Source organism: Castor canadensis, chromosome 1 (assembly GCF_047511655.1).
Source record: "Castor canadensis chromosome 1, mCasCan1.hap1v2, whole genome shotgun sequence".
NCBI lineage: Eukaryota > Metazoa > Chordata > Mammalia > Rodentia > Castoridae > Castor > Castor canadensis.
Window position 1 is genome coordinate 25977700 of NC_133386.1, and position 16527 is coordinate 25994226.

At 46.7% G+C, this 16527-nt stretch overlaps 1 protein-coding gene and 2 long non-coding RNA genes across 3 annotated transcripts in view; 2 read left to right on the plus strand and 1 right to left on the minus strand.

Annotated features, from left to right (window-relative positions):
• On the plus strand, positions 1-8373 carry LOC141423280 (uncharacterized). The gene is made up of 2 exons (XR_012448009.1): positions 1-1647; positions 4306-8373. It is a non-coding gene; the product is annotated as an uncharacterized lncRNA (long non-coding RNA).
• Positions 7846-15636, minus strand: Hebp2 (heme binding protein 2). Its single transcript, XM_020179418.2, has 4 exons — positions 15164-15636; positions 14536-14671; positions 13589-13769; positions 7846-8470 (listed from the first exon to the last, which is right to left on the minus strand). The coding sequence occupies exons 1-4, from the start codon at positions 15260-15262 to the stop codon at positions 8272-8274; spliced, it is 615 nt and encodes a 204-aa protein (XP_020035007.2). The 5' UTR covers positions 15263-15636; the 3' UTR covers positions 7846-8271.
• The window catches only part of LOC141423279 (uncharacterized), a 20358-nt gene continuing 17503 nt past the window's right edge, over positions 13673-16527 (plus strand). Inside the window, exon 1 of the long non-coding RNA XR_012448007.1 lies at positions 13673-13799. This is a non-coding gene — a long non-coding RNA (uncharacterized lncRNA). The remainder of the gene's footprint in view (positions 13800-16527) is intronic.

A 16527-nucleotide genomic window follows, 5' to 3' on the forward strand; every position in this document is an offset into this window, starting at 1 on the left:
AACTATTTTGCCCTTATCTCTAATTTTGTTGAAGAGAGAGTATAAGCAATAATAGGAAGGAACAAGGGTTTTTGCTAGTTGAGATAAGGATAACTATACAGGGAGTTGACTCACATTGATTTCCTGTGCGTGTGTTACCTTCTAGGTTTAATTCTTTTTGATCTAACCTTTTCTCTAGTTCCCGGTCCCCTTTTATTGGCCTCAGTTGCTTTTAAGGTAACCTGCAATTGGTCTTTAAGCCACATTCAGCATTCCTTCCTCCACTCTTGATCCCCTCACCCTCTCACCTCTGCTGGTCTCTGACTTTCCTAATGAGAGCCAAGCTCTCCTTCTTGAAGATCCTGAACTGGGACCTGAACCTTTGTCAAATGAGTGTTGCTACACTTGTCTGTTCAGTTGTAATTGGGAAAAGAGCACATTGGGCACCTCCAGTGTCACCTGAGTTCCATGCATATCATTCCCTGCCCCCATAATGTAACAGCAGTTCAGGCTCAATTACCCCTGTCAATATGTGGGCTCCTCTTGCCTACTGGTCCCTGGACACAAGGAATCCAGAGTTTCCAGATGGCAGCAGTAGATTATATTTCATCTTGCTGTGTTGCCTAGGGATGGAGAATGCCTTTGGGAATAGGCCATTTGCCAGTGTTGTGATTCCATATATATTTTACCTCTCCTCCCTCACAAAGTCAATGACCGGGTGCACCACCAACAATTCTGCCCTTTTCTTGCAAAAAGACTGCAAAACATTTTCTTCTTTTTTTTTTTTTTTTTGCAATTATTATTCAATGTTGTCCTTGGATAGGGAGCATTTTCAGTGTGCAGTCACACAGTAAGCTAACTCATGGATAAACAAAGCCCAAGTGTTTTCCTCTACTGTCTGACCAATAAATTCATGGGTTACCTCTCACATATAGTTTGTAGGTGTTCTCAAGACCTGCTTACAGCTGCTGCTGGATATATCATTTTTGTCCTGTGATGGAGTGCTGCTAGTTCTGCCAACTCTATAACTTGGTTGGTTCCCATCGGACTTAGATGAGATGGGCAATTTGGGTCTCACGTTTCTACCTCTCCCAGGACCCAGTAGCACAGCAGAAGCTGTTTCTCAAAAAGCATGTGATTCTCTCTTGCAGTCAGCACAGCCTGGTTTCAGGACCCCAGGGACTTGCATTGTCATTCTCCTATTGCCTCTTGTCATATACTCCACACTGGTGTTTTATTCTTCTTACCACTGATACCTCCTGTACCATAGGATCTGCCAGACCACATGATCCAAGTTGCTAGTTCCTTTTCATCTGTCACTTCTAGATCAGCTTCTAATGATCGATCATTTTTCCTAATTATGAATTGTATTGTTTTATTTCTGTAATAATTTTTTCATGTTGGGAATTGTCGATATGATTTTGTTGGTAGTGGATTTTGTTGTATCCATTTAAGTAGTATTAGTTTTTATTCTGGTGCACAAGTAAGTTTCCTGAAATTAACTTGGTGCTTGCTTTTAAGCTTTGCTGTAAGTCTCTGGACAACTTAACCTAGGGATAACTTAATGTCTCTGTTAAAGCAGCACCTGACATGATGCCGGTGGCACTGTGATTTACTTCTGCTCTTGCTAGTGGGAGAAGAAATGATTTCCTGCTCTGTATGTGATCGGTAGGTGATTTGTTCAACTACTTTCCAGTAACTCATCTTTTGGTTTGGTTAATTTCTTCTCACATCTTCACTAAGCCAAGTATTCAGGCGACCCACTGCAGATCTACAGAGTTCTCTTCTCTCTTCTTTCTCTCCCCCTCTACTTCTCTCCTTCCTCCTCTCACTTACTTGGCTGCCTGGAACACTGATCTCTGTCCCCTCAATTCAGCAAGACCACTGGTCTCTATCTGGTTCCCTCCTTCCTGCTTTGCTGCCTGGAAACCACTCCAGGCCACTGGCATGAGCAGTCATTGGACTGACTTCGTTTTTTCCTTTCTCTGAGAGAGCATATTCCTGGTCTGAAAGCCCTAATTGCCATGCTTTGTCTGGGTTTGGTTGTAAAGATGGAAGGGTACATTGAGTTCCTATTGTACCATCGTGGCCAGAAGCAGTTCTTCCTCACAGAGTGCCTAACAACCACTGCTGAAGGCCATACTGACTTTGACTCACTACCTGGTTGAGGCATAGGGGTTTAGAGATTTATACGCTTCAAAGTTTTTTTGGTTTTTTTGGGTTTTTTTGGTTTTTTGGCAGTACTGGGGTTTGAACTCATGGCCTACACCTTGAGCCACTCCACCTCACCTTTTTTGTGATGGGTTTTTTATTTGCCTGGGCTGGCTTCAAACTGCGATCCTCTTGATCTCTGCCTCCTGAGTATCTAGGATTACAGGCGTGAGCCACCAGCACCTGGCTTCTTCAAAGTTCTTTAACTTTCAAAGTGTGGTTGTTCTACCTGCCACATGTTAGTGTCAGTTATACATCCGGGGACAGGCAATAACTAGTGGTGGGTCTGCAGACCCAAGGGACATATTGCCAGCCAAACTTTGGTTAGAATTATGTTTCTTTTCTAACTTCTATATGTTCCCAGCTTCATGGGGGACAAGAACTGTAATGACACTTGGTTTCTGGATTTCAAATGTTAGTTGAGACCTGCACATATCCAGATACTCCTCTTTCCCCAGCGTGTAGCCACCTAAGCAAATGGCCACAGGTACATTTAGAAAAAGACTGGAGGAATCACTACTGTGCACACATACTGAAATACGCAGGGACTTTTCCGCTGGGATCCAGTCCCTTCTTTGGTCATAAGCTTTGGGTCAGAAAACTGGCTCAGCTCTGGAACCTGGGCGAGGACTCTTGGTTGTTTTTCTTCTCCTCCTCCTCCTCCTCCTTTTTATAATTGGCGTGATCTCTCCAATTCTTGTGCTCTTTTGGTTATATATAAATCATTACCTTTGTTGACTACCTATCTATTTTGTCCCTGGGGATACCAGGTCAGGCTCCCTTGACTGCCATTTTGAGCTTAGTAGTTAACATAATGATGACATCCTAGCTTCTGTAGTTAATATTGTCCTCTGGGCTCTTCAAGGTCCTCTCATCACCCAAGTTATTCTCAGCAGCCTTTCCTGCCAGTGTGCTCCTAATGGCCTTGGTTGCAGTGGCCTTGGTGAATGATGGTTTCTCTTGTCCTTCCCCAGGGAACATAATCTTCTGATAGGTCATCTGGCCTCATATCTCCTTTCCAGCAGCCCTGACCTCCTGCATTCCTTCCTCTACTATCTGACCAACAAAGTCTAGCATTTCAACATTTCTATCACTTTTTCTAGGCTTCTGTGAGCAGCAAGTTTACACTGTCCTCTGGCATCTTTGTTATGGTGTTAAATCCTGTATCTTGAGTTTTCCCCCAAGTCAAGAAATTCTCCCTTATTTAGTGTTAAGAAACTGGCATCTTTATCAAATGACCTCAGAATGCAGTCCCAGAAAGATGCCCCTGGCATCTCCTAGTTCCTGGTGACCCAATGATGTAGCTCCTTTTGTACAATGATGTAGCTCCTTTTGGATGTAGTCCGTTCCTTCCCTTATCAGATTCAGCACAGCCCCAACTAGTGATGTTGTGACTTAACTGCTGATAACTCCGGTAGCCAGAAGAGATAGGAACAGCTCCTGGGGGGCACCTGTAGCCTTATGGGGGAAGGACTTTATATCATCTTTTCTTGTGTTAGGGTAGAGGATAAGAGGAGGGACAGTTCCAGCTTTTAGTGAGGAAGGGTAGACTTCCTTTGTAGACTCAAACTTTCAGGGAGTCAAAATTGTTGGGGCACCTACCAATGTCCCCATCACATGTTTCAGGTTCCCATGTTTGATTTTAACCTTGACATTACAGACTTGGTTGGACATCTGTGGGTGGTTAACTGGTTTTGCCATCCAAGCTTGATCTTGTGTCATTGACTTTCAGAATTTTTCTACTTGGCTATTGCAGGAGATGAGGACTTGTTGGCAACTTGCCCAAGAGACTGTGGCTCTTACAGTTGATTTTCAGTTGTTTGTTGATTGACCTCTGCTCTTCACTACCTTCCAATAGGATATCAATTCAACTCAGTAGTAACCATTCTAGTTTTTTGCCCATGTATTTAGTGTCTACTCTTTTGCCCATATTTGAGACGCCAGAATCATCCCCCTCTCGTTGCATTCCTCTGCACCAGGACACCACTTCATCTAAGTTTCAATAACTGCACATCCTCTTTGTGTCAGGGGCTTTCTGTCCATCACCTCTCCACCAGGGCTGGGGCCTTATAACCAGCCAGGCATTCTCAAAATGCTTTCACCTTTGTTCTCCAGCCACTGGTACCAGTTGAGTCCATTTGAGGTTGAGATGGAGTTAGAAGTACAAAGAGATGTGGTGAAGTTACACTTCTGAAGGACCACACAAAGAAGGACTGAGCAGATAGCTGGCAGACAGCAATGTTGACTTGGCAAAGTCTCTACCAGCCCACCAGGGAGCTCCAGAGCAAAAGCTGCTTCTGAAGAGTCCCAGGTTGGGCAAATAGGCTGGGTATTGTTCCACCACCTCACTCAGCCTTTGGCTAGAAGTTGGCAGAAAAAAAGCATGCTGTCAGCTACTTCTGCTTTTCCCAGGGGTACGCTCTATATTCCCTCGGGAACAGTGTGACCTCATCTTGAAATATGATGAGCTCTAAAGGAGGGAAAAGCTGGAGACTGTCTAACCACACTTGCACAACTAGACAACCTGAAGGTAAATCTGAATGGTCCACCTGCCTATGTTTGTCTGTCACAACTCCAAATCTCAGAAAAGAAATGGCAGTTCCAAGTAAGTCGCAGAAGTAATCAACAGCACCCTCAATCAGCGAGCTCGCTTCTAAATGACACCCTCAGCAGCTATGCACTCTGGTGACCGCAGCACAGCTAAAGTCCAGTCCATCCTTTTGAAAGGCCATTGATCCTGGGCTGTGGGTTTCCTGAAAAAGCCTGTGGAAGGTCAGCAGTTTTCTTTACCCACAGAGACGGTGCTCTCCCAGCCCAGCTGTCCCGCTCAGCAAGCAGCATTGCAGCTTTTGTTGCAGGCCCTGAATGTGGACTCTTTCTTAGATGCTGTCTCATCTGTCCGAGATGCTCATCTGCTCCTGGCTTTCACCATTGACACATCCAGGAGTTCTCCTTCAGAGAACTTTCAGGCCACGCTAGATGACATCCACTACTCTGTTGCATTTCTTCATAGCACTTGACACAACTTCAAATCATCTTTCTTGTGTTGACCTCCATCCCAAATGTAAAATCCATGAGGACAGGTGGCTTGTCCGTCATGTCCCTTGCTATGTTCTCAGCAGGAAGCTGAGACTAAGAAGAGTGATGTTGCTGGTGAATGACAAGTCACTGATGAGGAGCTGGGGACCAAGTCTCCTAGCATAGTGCCTGAAACACAGTGGGGACACCATAATGACCTGAAGAAGGAAAATGTTATTTCAGGGAAATGTTTAGGGGAAAAGCCACATTTTTAAAGAGAGAATGAAATGAAATAAATGCACAGAGTTTCAGTGAATTGTTTTCTGGCCTTTTTAAAAAACCGTAATCTAAAAACCTGACAAGCATAAATGCCTTGATGGCTCTGGAAGAAACACAGGGGTGGGTGGGGACTGCCCACCTTAGGTCCTGTCATGGTCCCTTGGACACCATCTCATAACCCAGAGCTCCAAAGGTGCCTTTGGATGACTCTTCCCGGAGGAAATGGATAACCACAGCAAGAGAGAGATGAGATTTATTCTGCAGAAGGGTCACAGGGAACCTGGGGTTTCTGGCGGTGAGAGAAGGGACAGTACCAGTGCTTGGTAGAATTTGAGCGGGACAGGCTACAGAGGACGGAAGACCACGCGCTGGGTGTGTAGCTCAGTGGGGTAGCGTCTTCGTAGCACTTGACACATGAGGCCCAGGGTTCAGGCTCCCACACTGCAAAAGAAAACCACCAACAGCACAGGTGGAATGCTGAGCCATAGAAAAGAGTCTACACTGGTATTTCTCATCGCTAAAAGAAGAAAATGAAAAGGGGATGTTGACATAGGAATATTTCAAAATCGGTGCCAATCACAAAATTAAAAGAACTGATTCAGTGAGAAATACTGTCTGGGTTGATCAATTTAAGGCTGAAAATGTTTGAGCTTAGGTTTTAAGAAAGAGGAGGGGGAAAGGCATACCTTGAACTTGACGGGTAGAAAGTCAGTTTTTCTTCTTGGACATTTTTTTACCTACAACTGAATTTTTTTCAGTACTGGAGTTTGAACTCAGGTGCTCTACCGCTTGAGCTGGGCCTCCAGTCCTTTTGCTCTGGCTATTTTGGAGAGAGCGTCTTTTTGCCTAGGCTGGCCTGGACCTTGATCCTGCTATGTTAGGCTTCTGACATTGTTGGGATACAGATGTACACTACTGTGCCCAGCTTTTTCTGTTGAGATGGGGTCTTGCAAACTTTTTTTTTTTTTTGGCCCAGGTTACCTGGAACTTCTCCTGATCTCAACCTCCCCCATAGCTTGAAATGACTGCCAAGTGTTGATTGAGATGGTTTCTGATGAACTTTTTGCTGGAGCTGGCCTTATATGGGGATCCTTCTGATCTCAGCCTCCAAAGTAGCTAGGATTACAGGTATAAGCTGCCAGTGCCCAGCTACACCCTAATCTTGGTCATCAGAAATATGCACCTCTCATTAAAAAGTGGCATTGATTGCATAGGAGAGGCATGTTTCACATAGGACTGGAGGTTAAATACTAGAAATAGTTGCATCCTAACAGTGGAGATTGGTACCGTGGACATTCATCAGTAGGAGAGCTGAAAGGTGTTCCATAGTTAGTGATGGTAAATGTGCTATAAAAGAAAATTTCTTTTTGGCAAGCACAAATATGCAAAGAATTAATAAATTCTAATATCCAACTCAAGGAAATATCTTTGGAAATAGCTGCCAGGAATTTCAACATATCCACAGTAATTACAAAACCAGGAATCTAGCTTGTTTTGAGTAAAAAATTATCACCTCAGAGGGACCTCTGAGGTCAGAGTCGTGTGACTCGTCTCTGGACGAGGAGTATCACCATCCAGTCAGCCGTGGGGTGTGGTGGTCATCAGTGTGGGCTTAGAAGTCACAGTGCTGGACTCACTCAGCCTCTACCCTTAGTTTCGTCTGGGACAAGTTACCTAAAGTCTCTGTGCCTCAGTTTCCTCATCTATAAAATGGGGATCATCCAATGTGGGTCAATCTGAGGGCCGAGTGTGAACATTCTGGTGACACGCTTGGAACAGTGCACTTCTGAGGCAATCCATGTATGTCAGCTACAGAAACCATTAAGTGTATCCAGGTCAGGGAGATGAAATTTAAGAGGTACTGTGTAACGTTAGGGTAGAGGGGACCTCGCACATCATCTAGCTCCATCCAATCCACTGGCCACTCAAACCTCATGTGCAGTGATTTTCTCCTGACAAGTGACGGTGTGACCTCAAGCAGTGAGGAAAACGCAGCCATGAACCCATGGGCAGCTGTAACTGTCAGGAAGCTACTGAGCTCCAACTGTGTTCCTCCCCTGGGAGCCACAATAGAGCAGGGACCGGAATGTGACATTACCTTCCCCAGTTAGGCAAGGATTCCTAACCTTGATTTTATAGCAACCCACACTTTGGATAATCATTTTCATACAATAGTGTATGAGCTACTTTAAAAATCCATGTGAAGTTTTAAGTTATGTGTCTTTCAAAAACATACCTTTATTAAGTGGCAAGGGGACAGGAAGTTCCTAACTTCATAACCTTGTCCTATGTCTCAAAATTTTATCAATGCTTTTGCATGAGAGTTTTCTTGAGTGGGCATCTGGATGGGACAAGGGCAGCAGTAAAAGACCATTTATTTCTGTTCCCAGCTGAACTTCACCTCTCCAGGCCTGACAGCCTCTAGTTCCACACAGGATAAATCTTTAACGCTTATTTCTACTGAGACTATCTGGGAGGCATTGCATCCAGCTGACATGAACCCAAGCAGCAAAAGGCAAAGTGACTGTGATGCAGTGAAGAGGGAAGCACCGTGGCATGTCCGGATCCTCACAGAAACAAAGGCCACCAGAGTTACATGTTTTCAGACTTGTCCCCTGGCATCTATCTAAGTAAAGCTCTGAACATTCAAAAAGGCACACTGGAAATGAGCGCAATTCATACTAGCTCTCAGGTAGAAGATACTAGACACGCACTTTGCTTGTAGGTGGCGTTGATGTTTGTAATAAGCAGATTTGCCCCGGCAATGAATTTCCTTCCACCTCCTCATTCGTTTTCTTTGGAGGGTTCGTTTTTCTGAATCAACCAAACTTCATTATTTCGATTGAGCAATTTGAAAGGACTGTTGTAGCCTGCAGTGTAGAAAACCTTCTCGTCAAAAACTTTGCCTTCTTCCCTCAAAATGCTTGCTAACGTCAACAGTTGTTCTTGATTCTTTTGACCACTGGAGAAGCCATCGAAGGACCTGCAGAAGAGAAAGTGAAGAAGCATGGACAGCTTCGATGTGCTGCGAATGCCAGTCTGAGAAGGGCAGGCAGGACTGCGGACACTGGGCGAAAGTGCAGCTTCCAGGCAGCCACACTGACCTCCCTCCCAGGGATCCCAGCTCCTGTCGCCTCACACTCACTGAGGAGACCCAGGGAGGGCTCCAGTCCCATCTGGTCATGAGCAGATTTGAACTTATACCATTTCATGTGCTCCACCCTGGGCTTCTCAAGCTTTGCTGTTCTCAGATATGTGCTTCTGGACTCTAAGTTTTCCTGCCTTCCCTCCTTCCTCCCTCCTTCCCTCCCTCCTTCCCTCCCTTTTTCCCTCCCTCCTTCCTCCCTCCCTTCCCTCCCTTCCTCCCTCCTTCCCTCCTTCCTTCCCTCCCTCCCTCCCTTCCTTCTTTCCTTCTTTCCTTCCTCACACTTGCTAGGCAAGTGCTCTACCACTTGAGCAATGCCTCCAGCCCTTTTTACTTTCCACTTATATTTCAGATAGGGTCTCATGTTGTTTGCCTGGGCAGCCTCAGACCAAGATCCTCCTACCTTCATCTCCTGCATGTCTGGGAATACAGGAATATGCCAGCACACCCAGCTTGTTCTTTGAGACAGAGTTCACCTCCCACACGGCTGGGGTAATAAAAGTGCTTTACTTTTTGAAGTAGGATCTCACTCTGTTGCTCAGGCTGGCCTGAAACTCCCAGGATCAAGAGATCCTCCTTTCTCAGCCTCTTGAATAAATGGGACTACAGGTGTGAGTCACCATGCCTGGCTCAGACTCTCAATTTTCTATTAAATGTACACCCTTTCTTTCTCTCCTTGGGCAAAAAGTAGACAATGAGTTACACATGGATACTTCTATACATTCATAGTCCAATGGAAGACACCAATATTACCTGAGACGGGTTTTAATAGAGACAAGATCAAAGTGCTGGGGGGCGGGAGGGGAGCAGTGATGATGATTAAATCCAAGGAAGGGGCATCAGCTGAGTTAGGCCTGAACTGGAGGGTGGTTTTGCTGAACAAAGAAAGGGGAGATAAGAAAAGGAACAGAAGGAATGCCTCACGTTCTCATAGTGAGGCAGAGAGTGAGATCAGAAGGGGAGTGGAAGCCAGAAGGAAGAACTTCATATGTTTCTGTTGAGCAGAAAGTAACCAGATGAGAGCTAGATCAGAACACAGGCAGAGAGATGGAGCACACTGGAGGGAGGAGCCAGTTAGGGGACTGCTGGGAGGACAGGGAAGAGATGATTCAAATAATATGTGGGAAAGGAATAAAAGTGTAAGCACAGACTTTAAAGTACACAAAATGTCCTGAGATTAAATCACGACAGCACAGAATGAAATGCTGACATGCTAGCCCAATGACCTTGATTCTGATTGTTAAGCATAAGCAACACTGTGAAACAAAAATGCCCCTAACGTGCTTTCTTTAGCCTAAGTGTCATCCACATGCCATGCAAAAACTCAGTTCTACCGTGCATGCTTCCTAACGTAACAAGCCCCCAGGGCACAAACTATGGCTTTGCCAGTGTCTCCCCACACCTGAACCCACTCTCACACACCTCGGTTTACACTCACACTGAAGGAAACGCGGGCATCTCTGTATGCACAGGTACCTTAAATAAAACATGGCAGTGAGTTGATTCAACTCTTCTCATTTTCATCATGAAAGTAATTCTGAGCCATATGCAAAGAAACACTCTGGCTCCTGGATTTATTATTTACTTCCTTAATGAATAGTCTAAAGAGAATTTTTCTTCAGATCCCAATATTCCTTAAAAACAAAACTTGAACCCCTAATTAGAAGTCACCTTCTGTTCTCTGGATACATGTTGTTCCTTATTCTACACACAAACATTCAGTATGCCCCTGCTCCATGTGCCTGCCTTGCTAGAAGCAGGGGTAGATACGTGGACATGGTGACATACTGTCATGTTCATGAGGAAGTTATTGTCACTTAGAATGATAAAGACAGGAGGAAGGACCCCCGAGGGAGAAACTGAGGGAGACATCTCAGAGGAGGCTCACCTGTCCTTCAGGAAGAGAAAAGCAAGCACTAGTGCTTGTAGCACGGGATGCCTGTGACACACATGTTCTAAGTGTTTTGTGTAATTTCACTCTGTGGATCTTCACAGTCACCCCATGAGATAGCTAAGTACCGTGATTATATACATTTTACAGATGAGGAGCTTTAACAAGGAAAAGTTGGGTGACATGCTGGGGTCTGGGTAAAGAGGTATGGAGGTACACGGTGTGACAAGCTCCACGGGTGGGTAGCTTCGTGGAGCCCAAGCAGCGGGCAGGTGTATTACTGAACCCAGCTGGGCATATTCAGAAGGGCACTGTGGACCTGTGAACAACCTGAGCTCAACCCCCCAGAAGCGGACAACAGAGGATTTCAAATACAGCAACAGAGGTGGAGGGGTATTGTAAGGAACACCACAGCCGAGTTTGGAAGAGCAGAGGTAAACGCTGGTAGCAATGAGAGAGGCCAGGAGACTAACCGAAGTGAAGTAGCTGAGAACCCCATCCTAATCAGTAAACAGCCCCATATCACCTGGAAGTGCCAGGCACTGCCTAGAGAACTAGGGTGTAACCAGATGACTTAGGTCATCTCCATATCCTAAGTAGGAATTGCAGGCAGGTCTGACCCACCACACCTGGCCTGAGAGTGACATTTTTAAAATTAAAGGATAAACAAATACTGCAAACTGGCCACATGGCATGCTACAGGGGCCACCTGAAAGGACTATAATCTTGCGACAAATACAAGGATGCTGAGGATGACCACGGCTGTTCCAAGGAGAGCGTGGGGGTTGTACCACACGGTCAGGGTTTGACGAAGTCTCAAGGGACATGAGGAGCATGTTCTGGGACTGCAAGAAAACTATTCTTTACAGTGTGGCAAAGAACTTGGCTGAGGCGTGTTTTCTTCTAATGGCACATGGGCCAAAGAACTTATGGCTGATTAAATAGGATATTTTTGCTGAACAAATTTCTAAGCAAAGTGGAAAAAGTCTGGTGTGTCTTCTCTTGAATTCCTAAAGTACAATACAAGAAAAAGAATACAACTTAAAGACAAAAGTTTTAATAGGAAGGGAAGCAGAAATTAAAACTTGAGAAAATTCTCAGCTTATCCATCCTGAAAGAAATGAAAAGCCTGCTCAGGAGAGAAAGGCGGGGCCAAGTAACCCCTTGGATAAGGAGGTTAGTTTGGAACTGACACCTGTACTGAAGACAGGACCTGTTTTCTAAGAATGACCCCAAAGACATTTCAAAGATTGTCAGGGGCTGCCACTCCCATCATAGGCCCAGTGCACCAGGGAGTGGATGGAGGAGAACAATTTCAAAGGAGGGCCTTGGGGACAGGTTGGACCCTGGGGCTCAATGCCTAACACAGCCTCAAGGGTCTGCTTCCTGCTTTCCAAAGCAGCACTCCTGGGCCGTCCCCTTAGCAAGGGTGGGCTAAGATATGGTGTGGGCTATGACGACTGGCCCGCTGGAGGCACAGGATCCACACAGTGTCACCTCCACTAGCTTGGAGAGTGCACGAGGTGTGAGCATGTGGACGTCTTCACCTAGATTTTTTTGTTGTTGTTGTTTTTTCTTTTTTGGTGCTGGGATTGAACCCAGGGCCTCACGCATGCTAGGCAAGCGCTGTACCACCGAGCTACATCCCAGCCCTCCACCTAGATTTTGAAGGATGGAGCTGCCTAGAGCCTTAGGTGCATGAAGCAGGCAGAGGGCCAGTGCAAGGGCTGGCCACTATGACAATTCCCAATGGAACTGTGGGGCAAGGTACCCCAGACTACAGAGCTACAGTGCACAATTCCAGCCTGGTGGAGCTGTAGGTAGGTGATGCTAACACATGAGAGCTGGAGGTAGAGACAGCGCTGCTGGGAGTACTAGGTGCCCAACCTGTGTCCAGCATCCAGTGGGCCTGGAAAGAAGAGCCTATGTCAAGCCTTTAAAGTCCGGGTCTTAACTAGGACCTATTATCCATTTCTTTTTCTCTGAACTGGAGATAGGGTTCAAGTGGTAGAGTGCCTGCTTTGCATGTGTGAAGCCCTGAGTTCAGATCTCAGACTCACCAGAAAAACTAAAACCTTCTTCTTCTTCGCCTCCTCCACCTCCTCCTTCCTTTTCTCCTCCCCTCCTCCTCCTCTGTTATCTCTCCCTTTCACAACGGGAATGTTGATCCTATTCTGATCTCACTGTTGTGTTTTGGAAGCACATAACATTTGATTTTACAGGGTCTCAGCCAGAGAGAATTTGCCTCAGGATTAATCATACCTTGAGTCTCTGCCAGATTTGATTTGGATGATTTTAGATAAGATTTTGGACTTGAGACTTTTGAGTCAATGCTGAAATGAGTAAGACTTTGGGCGTTACTGGGATGGAACAAATGCATTTTGTGGCCTGGGGCAGAGTGCTGTGGACTGGATGTCTGTGGTCCTCCCATCCCCTGAGAGTAATATGTTGAAATCCTAATCACAATGTGACAGTATTAGGAGGTGGGGCCTTTGGGAAGGGATTAGATCATGAGGGTGGAGCCCTCAAGAATGGGATTAGTACCCTTATAAAAAAGGACTGAAGAATCTTGTCTCCTTCTACCATGAGAGAACACAGCAAGAAAGTACCATTGATGATCCAGTAAATTGTCCCTAGTCAGTCACCAGAACTTCCAGACCCAACGTCCAGAACTGTGAAAATATAACTTTCTGTTACCCAGTCTATGTATGGCATTTTGTAATAGCAACCCAAACAGACTAAGACGATATCATGTGATGTTTCTTAGGGTACTTTTACTCAAGTCTGCCTAGATTGCAGATAAGGGCAGACTGACATGATGGGATATCATTTGTACTATGTTTTATATGGGGGAGAATGCAATATACTTCTCATTAAATGAACTGATTAGGTACTGCCAACGGTCCTCAGTAATATTTAAAATCAAGCCAGTAGGAACACACTGTTTTCATGGAAAAGCCTGTTGAAGTTGCATAGGAGCTAAGTGGTGAGTGCACACAGGTAAAACTAGCAGCCGACTGAGCAAGCCTTGAAGTCAGCAGGGCTGTAAGTTATCCACCACTTACCGTACAAACACTGTCATTTCAGCTCTGTCCTCAATGAAGACACCTGACTCCGAAGGCCTGGGCGGATCGGATTGCTGCTCAGAGGGGATATATAGCGAAATGGTAATGGTAGACTCGCTGAAAGGACCTGGGCCAGGCTCCACGTAGCTTGTCACTGGAGCTGTCATCTTGATTTTCATCTCTGCGCCATAAAAATGAAAGCAACTTTAGTGTATGTATGCATGCTTTTTAAATTTTAACCTCCTCTTTTTTTGATGTGAATCTCTTGATTTGCTTTACAGTACTGATATAACTATTTACCTTTAAAATAATTTTCATCTTTAAAAAAAAGTAAGAGTGGAGGTTGGAGGCCTTGGCCCAAGCAGTAGAGCTCCTGCCTCAAGATGTAAAGCCCCAAGTTCAAACCCCAGTACTACAATAAATAAATAATGAGGATTAAGTGACTCAATTATTCATGATCCACATTGAACATTTTCTTTACTATCAGTTTTTTGGTTTAACAAATCCTATGTTTTTAGAGATAAAAGTTAGAGATAGCACGGTCTGGTTAATTCTTTTTTCTTTAGAATCAGAAAATGAGGTCCTATAGGCTAAGTGACCTCTTTTGGTAACAGCCAGAAGTTATGGCTTGAGACTCGTACTCTTGCATATCTTCTTGTCCCTGATATCTCTAACCCTGCCAATCTCCAAATTATCTGGAAGCCTTATCCTGTTCATGGGACAGGACTTCTCATTGACTACACAGAGCCTCAGTTCAGAAGCAGGGGGAAGGGCAGAGGCTGAAAAGTACGACCCAGCCATGCAAAGGCTCCTTAGAGGAGGCTTTCTCTGAAAACATTGGGTCTTAGATGATCTGATTATTTTTCTATTATAAAGGATATTTCTTTAATATGCCCAGGGTCTCAATCACACTAGGTTCACATAATGACAAGGCACACTGTCATTACCTTTCTCGTTGTTGCCTTGGAGGTAGTCGTTCAGTTTCGTAAAGCCAGTCTGGATGGCCCAGTCCCAGTCCATAGACTCCACGCAAGTGCTGACCCACTTGGCTGGTCCATAGTGTCGAACCTCATAACTTCCAGGCTAAAATGGAACGGAGAAGCGAGTCCAGGACAGCAGGACATGAGACGCAACCAGGTAGATACCTTGACCTCTGGTTACTTGGAGCAGGCCCCAGGGCCATCCTGAGGTCCTGGCTCTTTAGTACCAGGGGTGGCCCTTTTCTTCCTTGGGATTAGGAACTGGGAAGACCCCAGCCCACGTGAAAAGAAACAAGCATCTATTTTACACCACCATCACCACCCTCAACCTGGAGCGTCTCAGTGCGGGATCTAGGACTGAGTCTGTTCTTCCCAATCCCCACAGAGTCAAGAAATGGAAGTGTGGCCCTCACCTGCGGGGGACAGCTAAAGACCGAGTTTTCCCTTTGCACACGATCTGGGATAGGGACTGGGACCATCCTAAAAATCGTATTTTTCACTTAATTCTGCGGGGACCTCCGACCTCCCCGCCAAGCAGCCCCGAACCCCCACCGGCCCGCCCGCCCGCCCGCCCGCTGGCCGGGTCCCCGCCTACCTTCGGGCCCGCGTCCTCCGGGGCCTTCCAGGCCGGCGTCTCCACGGCTGGCGCCGCCGCCTCGGCTGCCCCGAGGTCGGGCTCGGGCACCTCAGCCATGGGCAGCGCGGACGATCCAGGCACAGAACCGGATCAGGGGGCCGCCAACGGGGCACCTGCGGCCGCCACACCCGGCCACTCGGCCGCCCGCCTGCGTGTGCGCCGCGCCCGGCCCGCCGAGGTCCCCGAGTCCCCGCCCCGGCGACGCGCGGCCCTTCTGTCCGCAGTGCGGAGACCGGAGTCAGCTGGACACGCCCGGATCTGCGCCACCAGGGGGCGACGCCATCGCGGGGGAGCTGGGTGGGGACGCTGACATCTGCCACCCGGGCCGTGACCCCTGCGCGAACCCCCTCTCATCCCCAAGGGGACAGGGAACCCAGCCCGGGAACCTGACGGCAGGACCCACTTCTTCCGGCGTCCCCCAGGTCCCTCCTGCCCCCTGCACTAGATTTCAGGCAGCCGTGGGCGGAGGACCGAGAGGCAGCGCGCGGTTTCTGCAGAACAGGTCGGGGCACTTCTGCCACCGTCTTGTCCCTGGCACTGGCTGAGCGGCCGCCTGTCCCCTCGTGCGCCACTGTGCGGCGGCAAGGCGCAGCCAGCGCCGGGACCCTGACCTCGCTCTCCTGCCCGGGGCCCCGCGCTCCACGCGTGGGTTGGATTCCGCGGCCCTGCCTACACCAAACAAGCCGTCAGGGTCCCTCGAGGGACAGGCCGGTGGGGACTCGTGACTCTGGGAAAATCTTGAACTCTCTTGGTTCCTTGACCTTTTCCAAAAATGATCTCAAGCCCTCTGAATAATCCCACCAGGACTGGGGGCTGGGGGAGGGCAGGCCACAGTGCGTTTTAAAAGTTTTGGTTAGGTGTCTTTCCAAGAGGACTATAGAGACAATTAACCTCTTTAACGTGAACTATTAAATGGTTTTTAATATATTCATGGAGCTGTTCAGTCGCTACAATGTTAGAACGTTTTCATCGCCCCACACCTTGAAGGCATCCCAGGTCTTTTAGCCACCCCCAAGATCCTAAAACCCCAGCTCTAGGCAATTCCTAATTTTCTCTCTGTCTTTATGGGTTCACCTTTTCTGGCCACTTCATATGAATGCAATCATGACAGAATGTGGTCCTTTGTGACTTCCTTTATTTGACAAAGTATTTGCAAGGTTCATGCATGTTGTAACATGTATGAGTACTTCACTCCTTTTTATGGCTGAATAATATGTCATAAACATGTAATATGAATAAACATTTTGTTTATTCATCAGTGGTTGGATATGTGGTTGTTCCACCTTTGTTATAAACAATATTGCTAAAACATTTGTGTACAG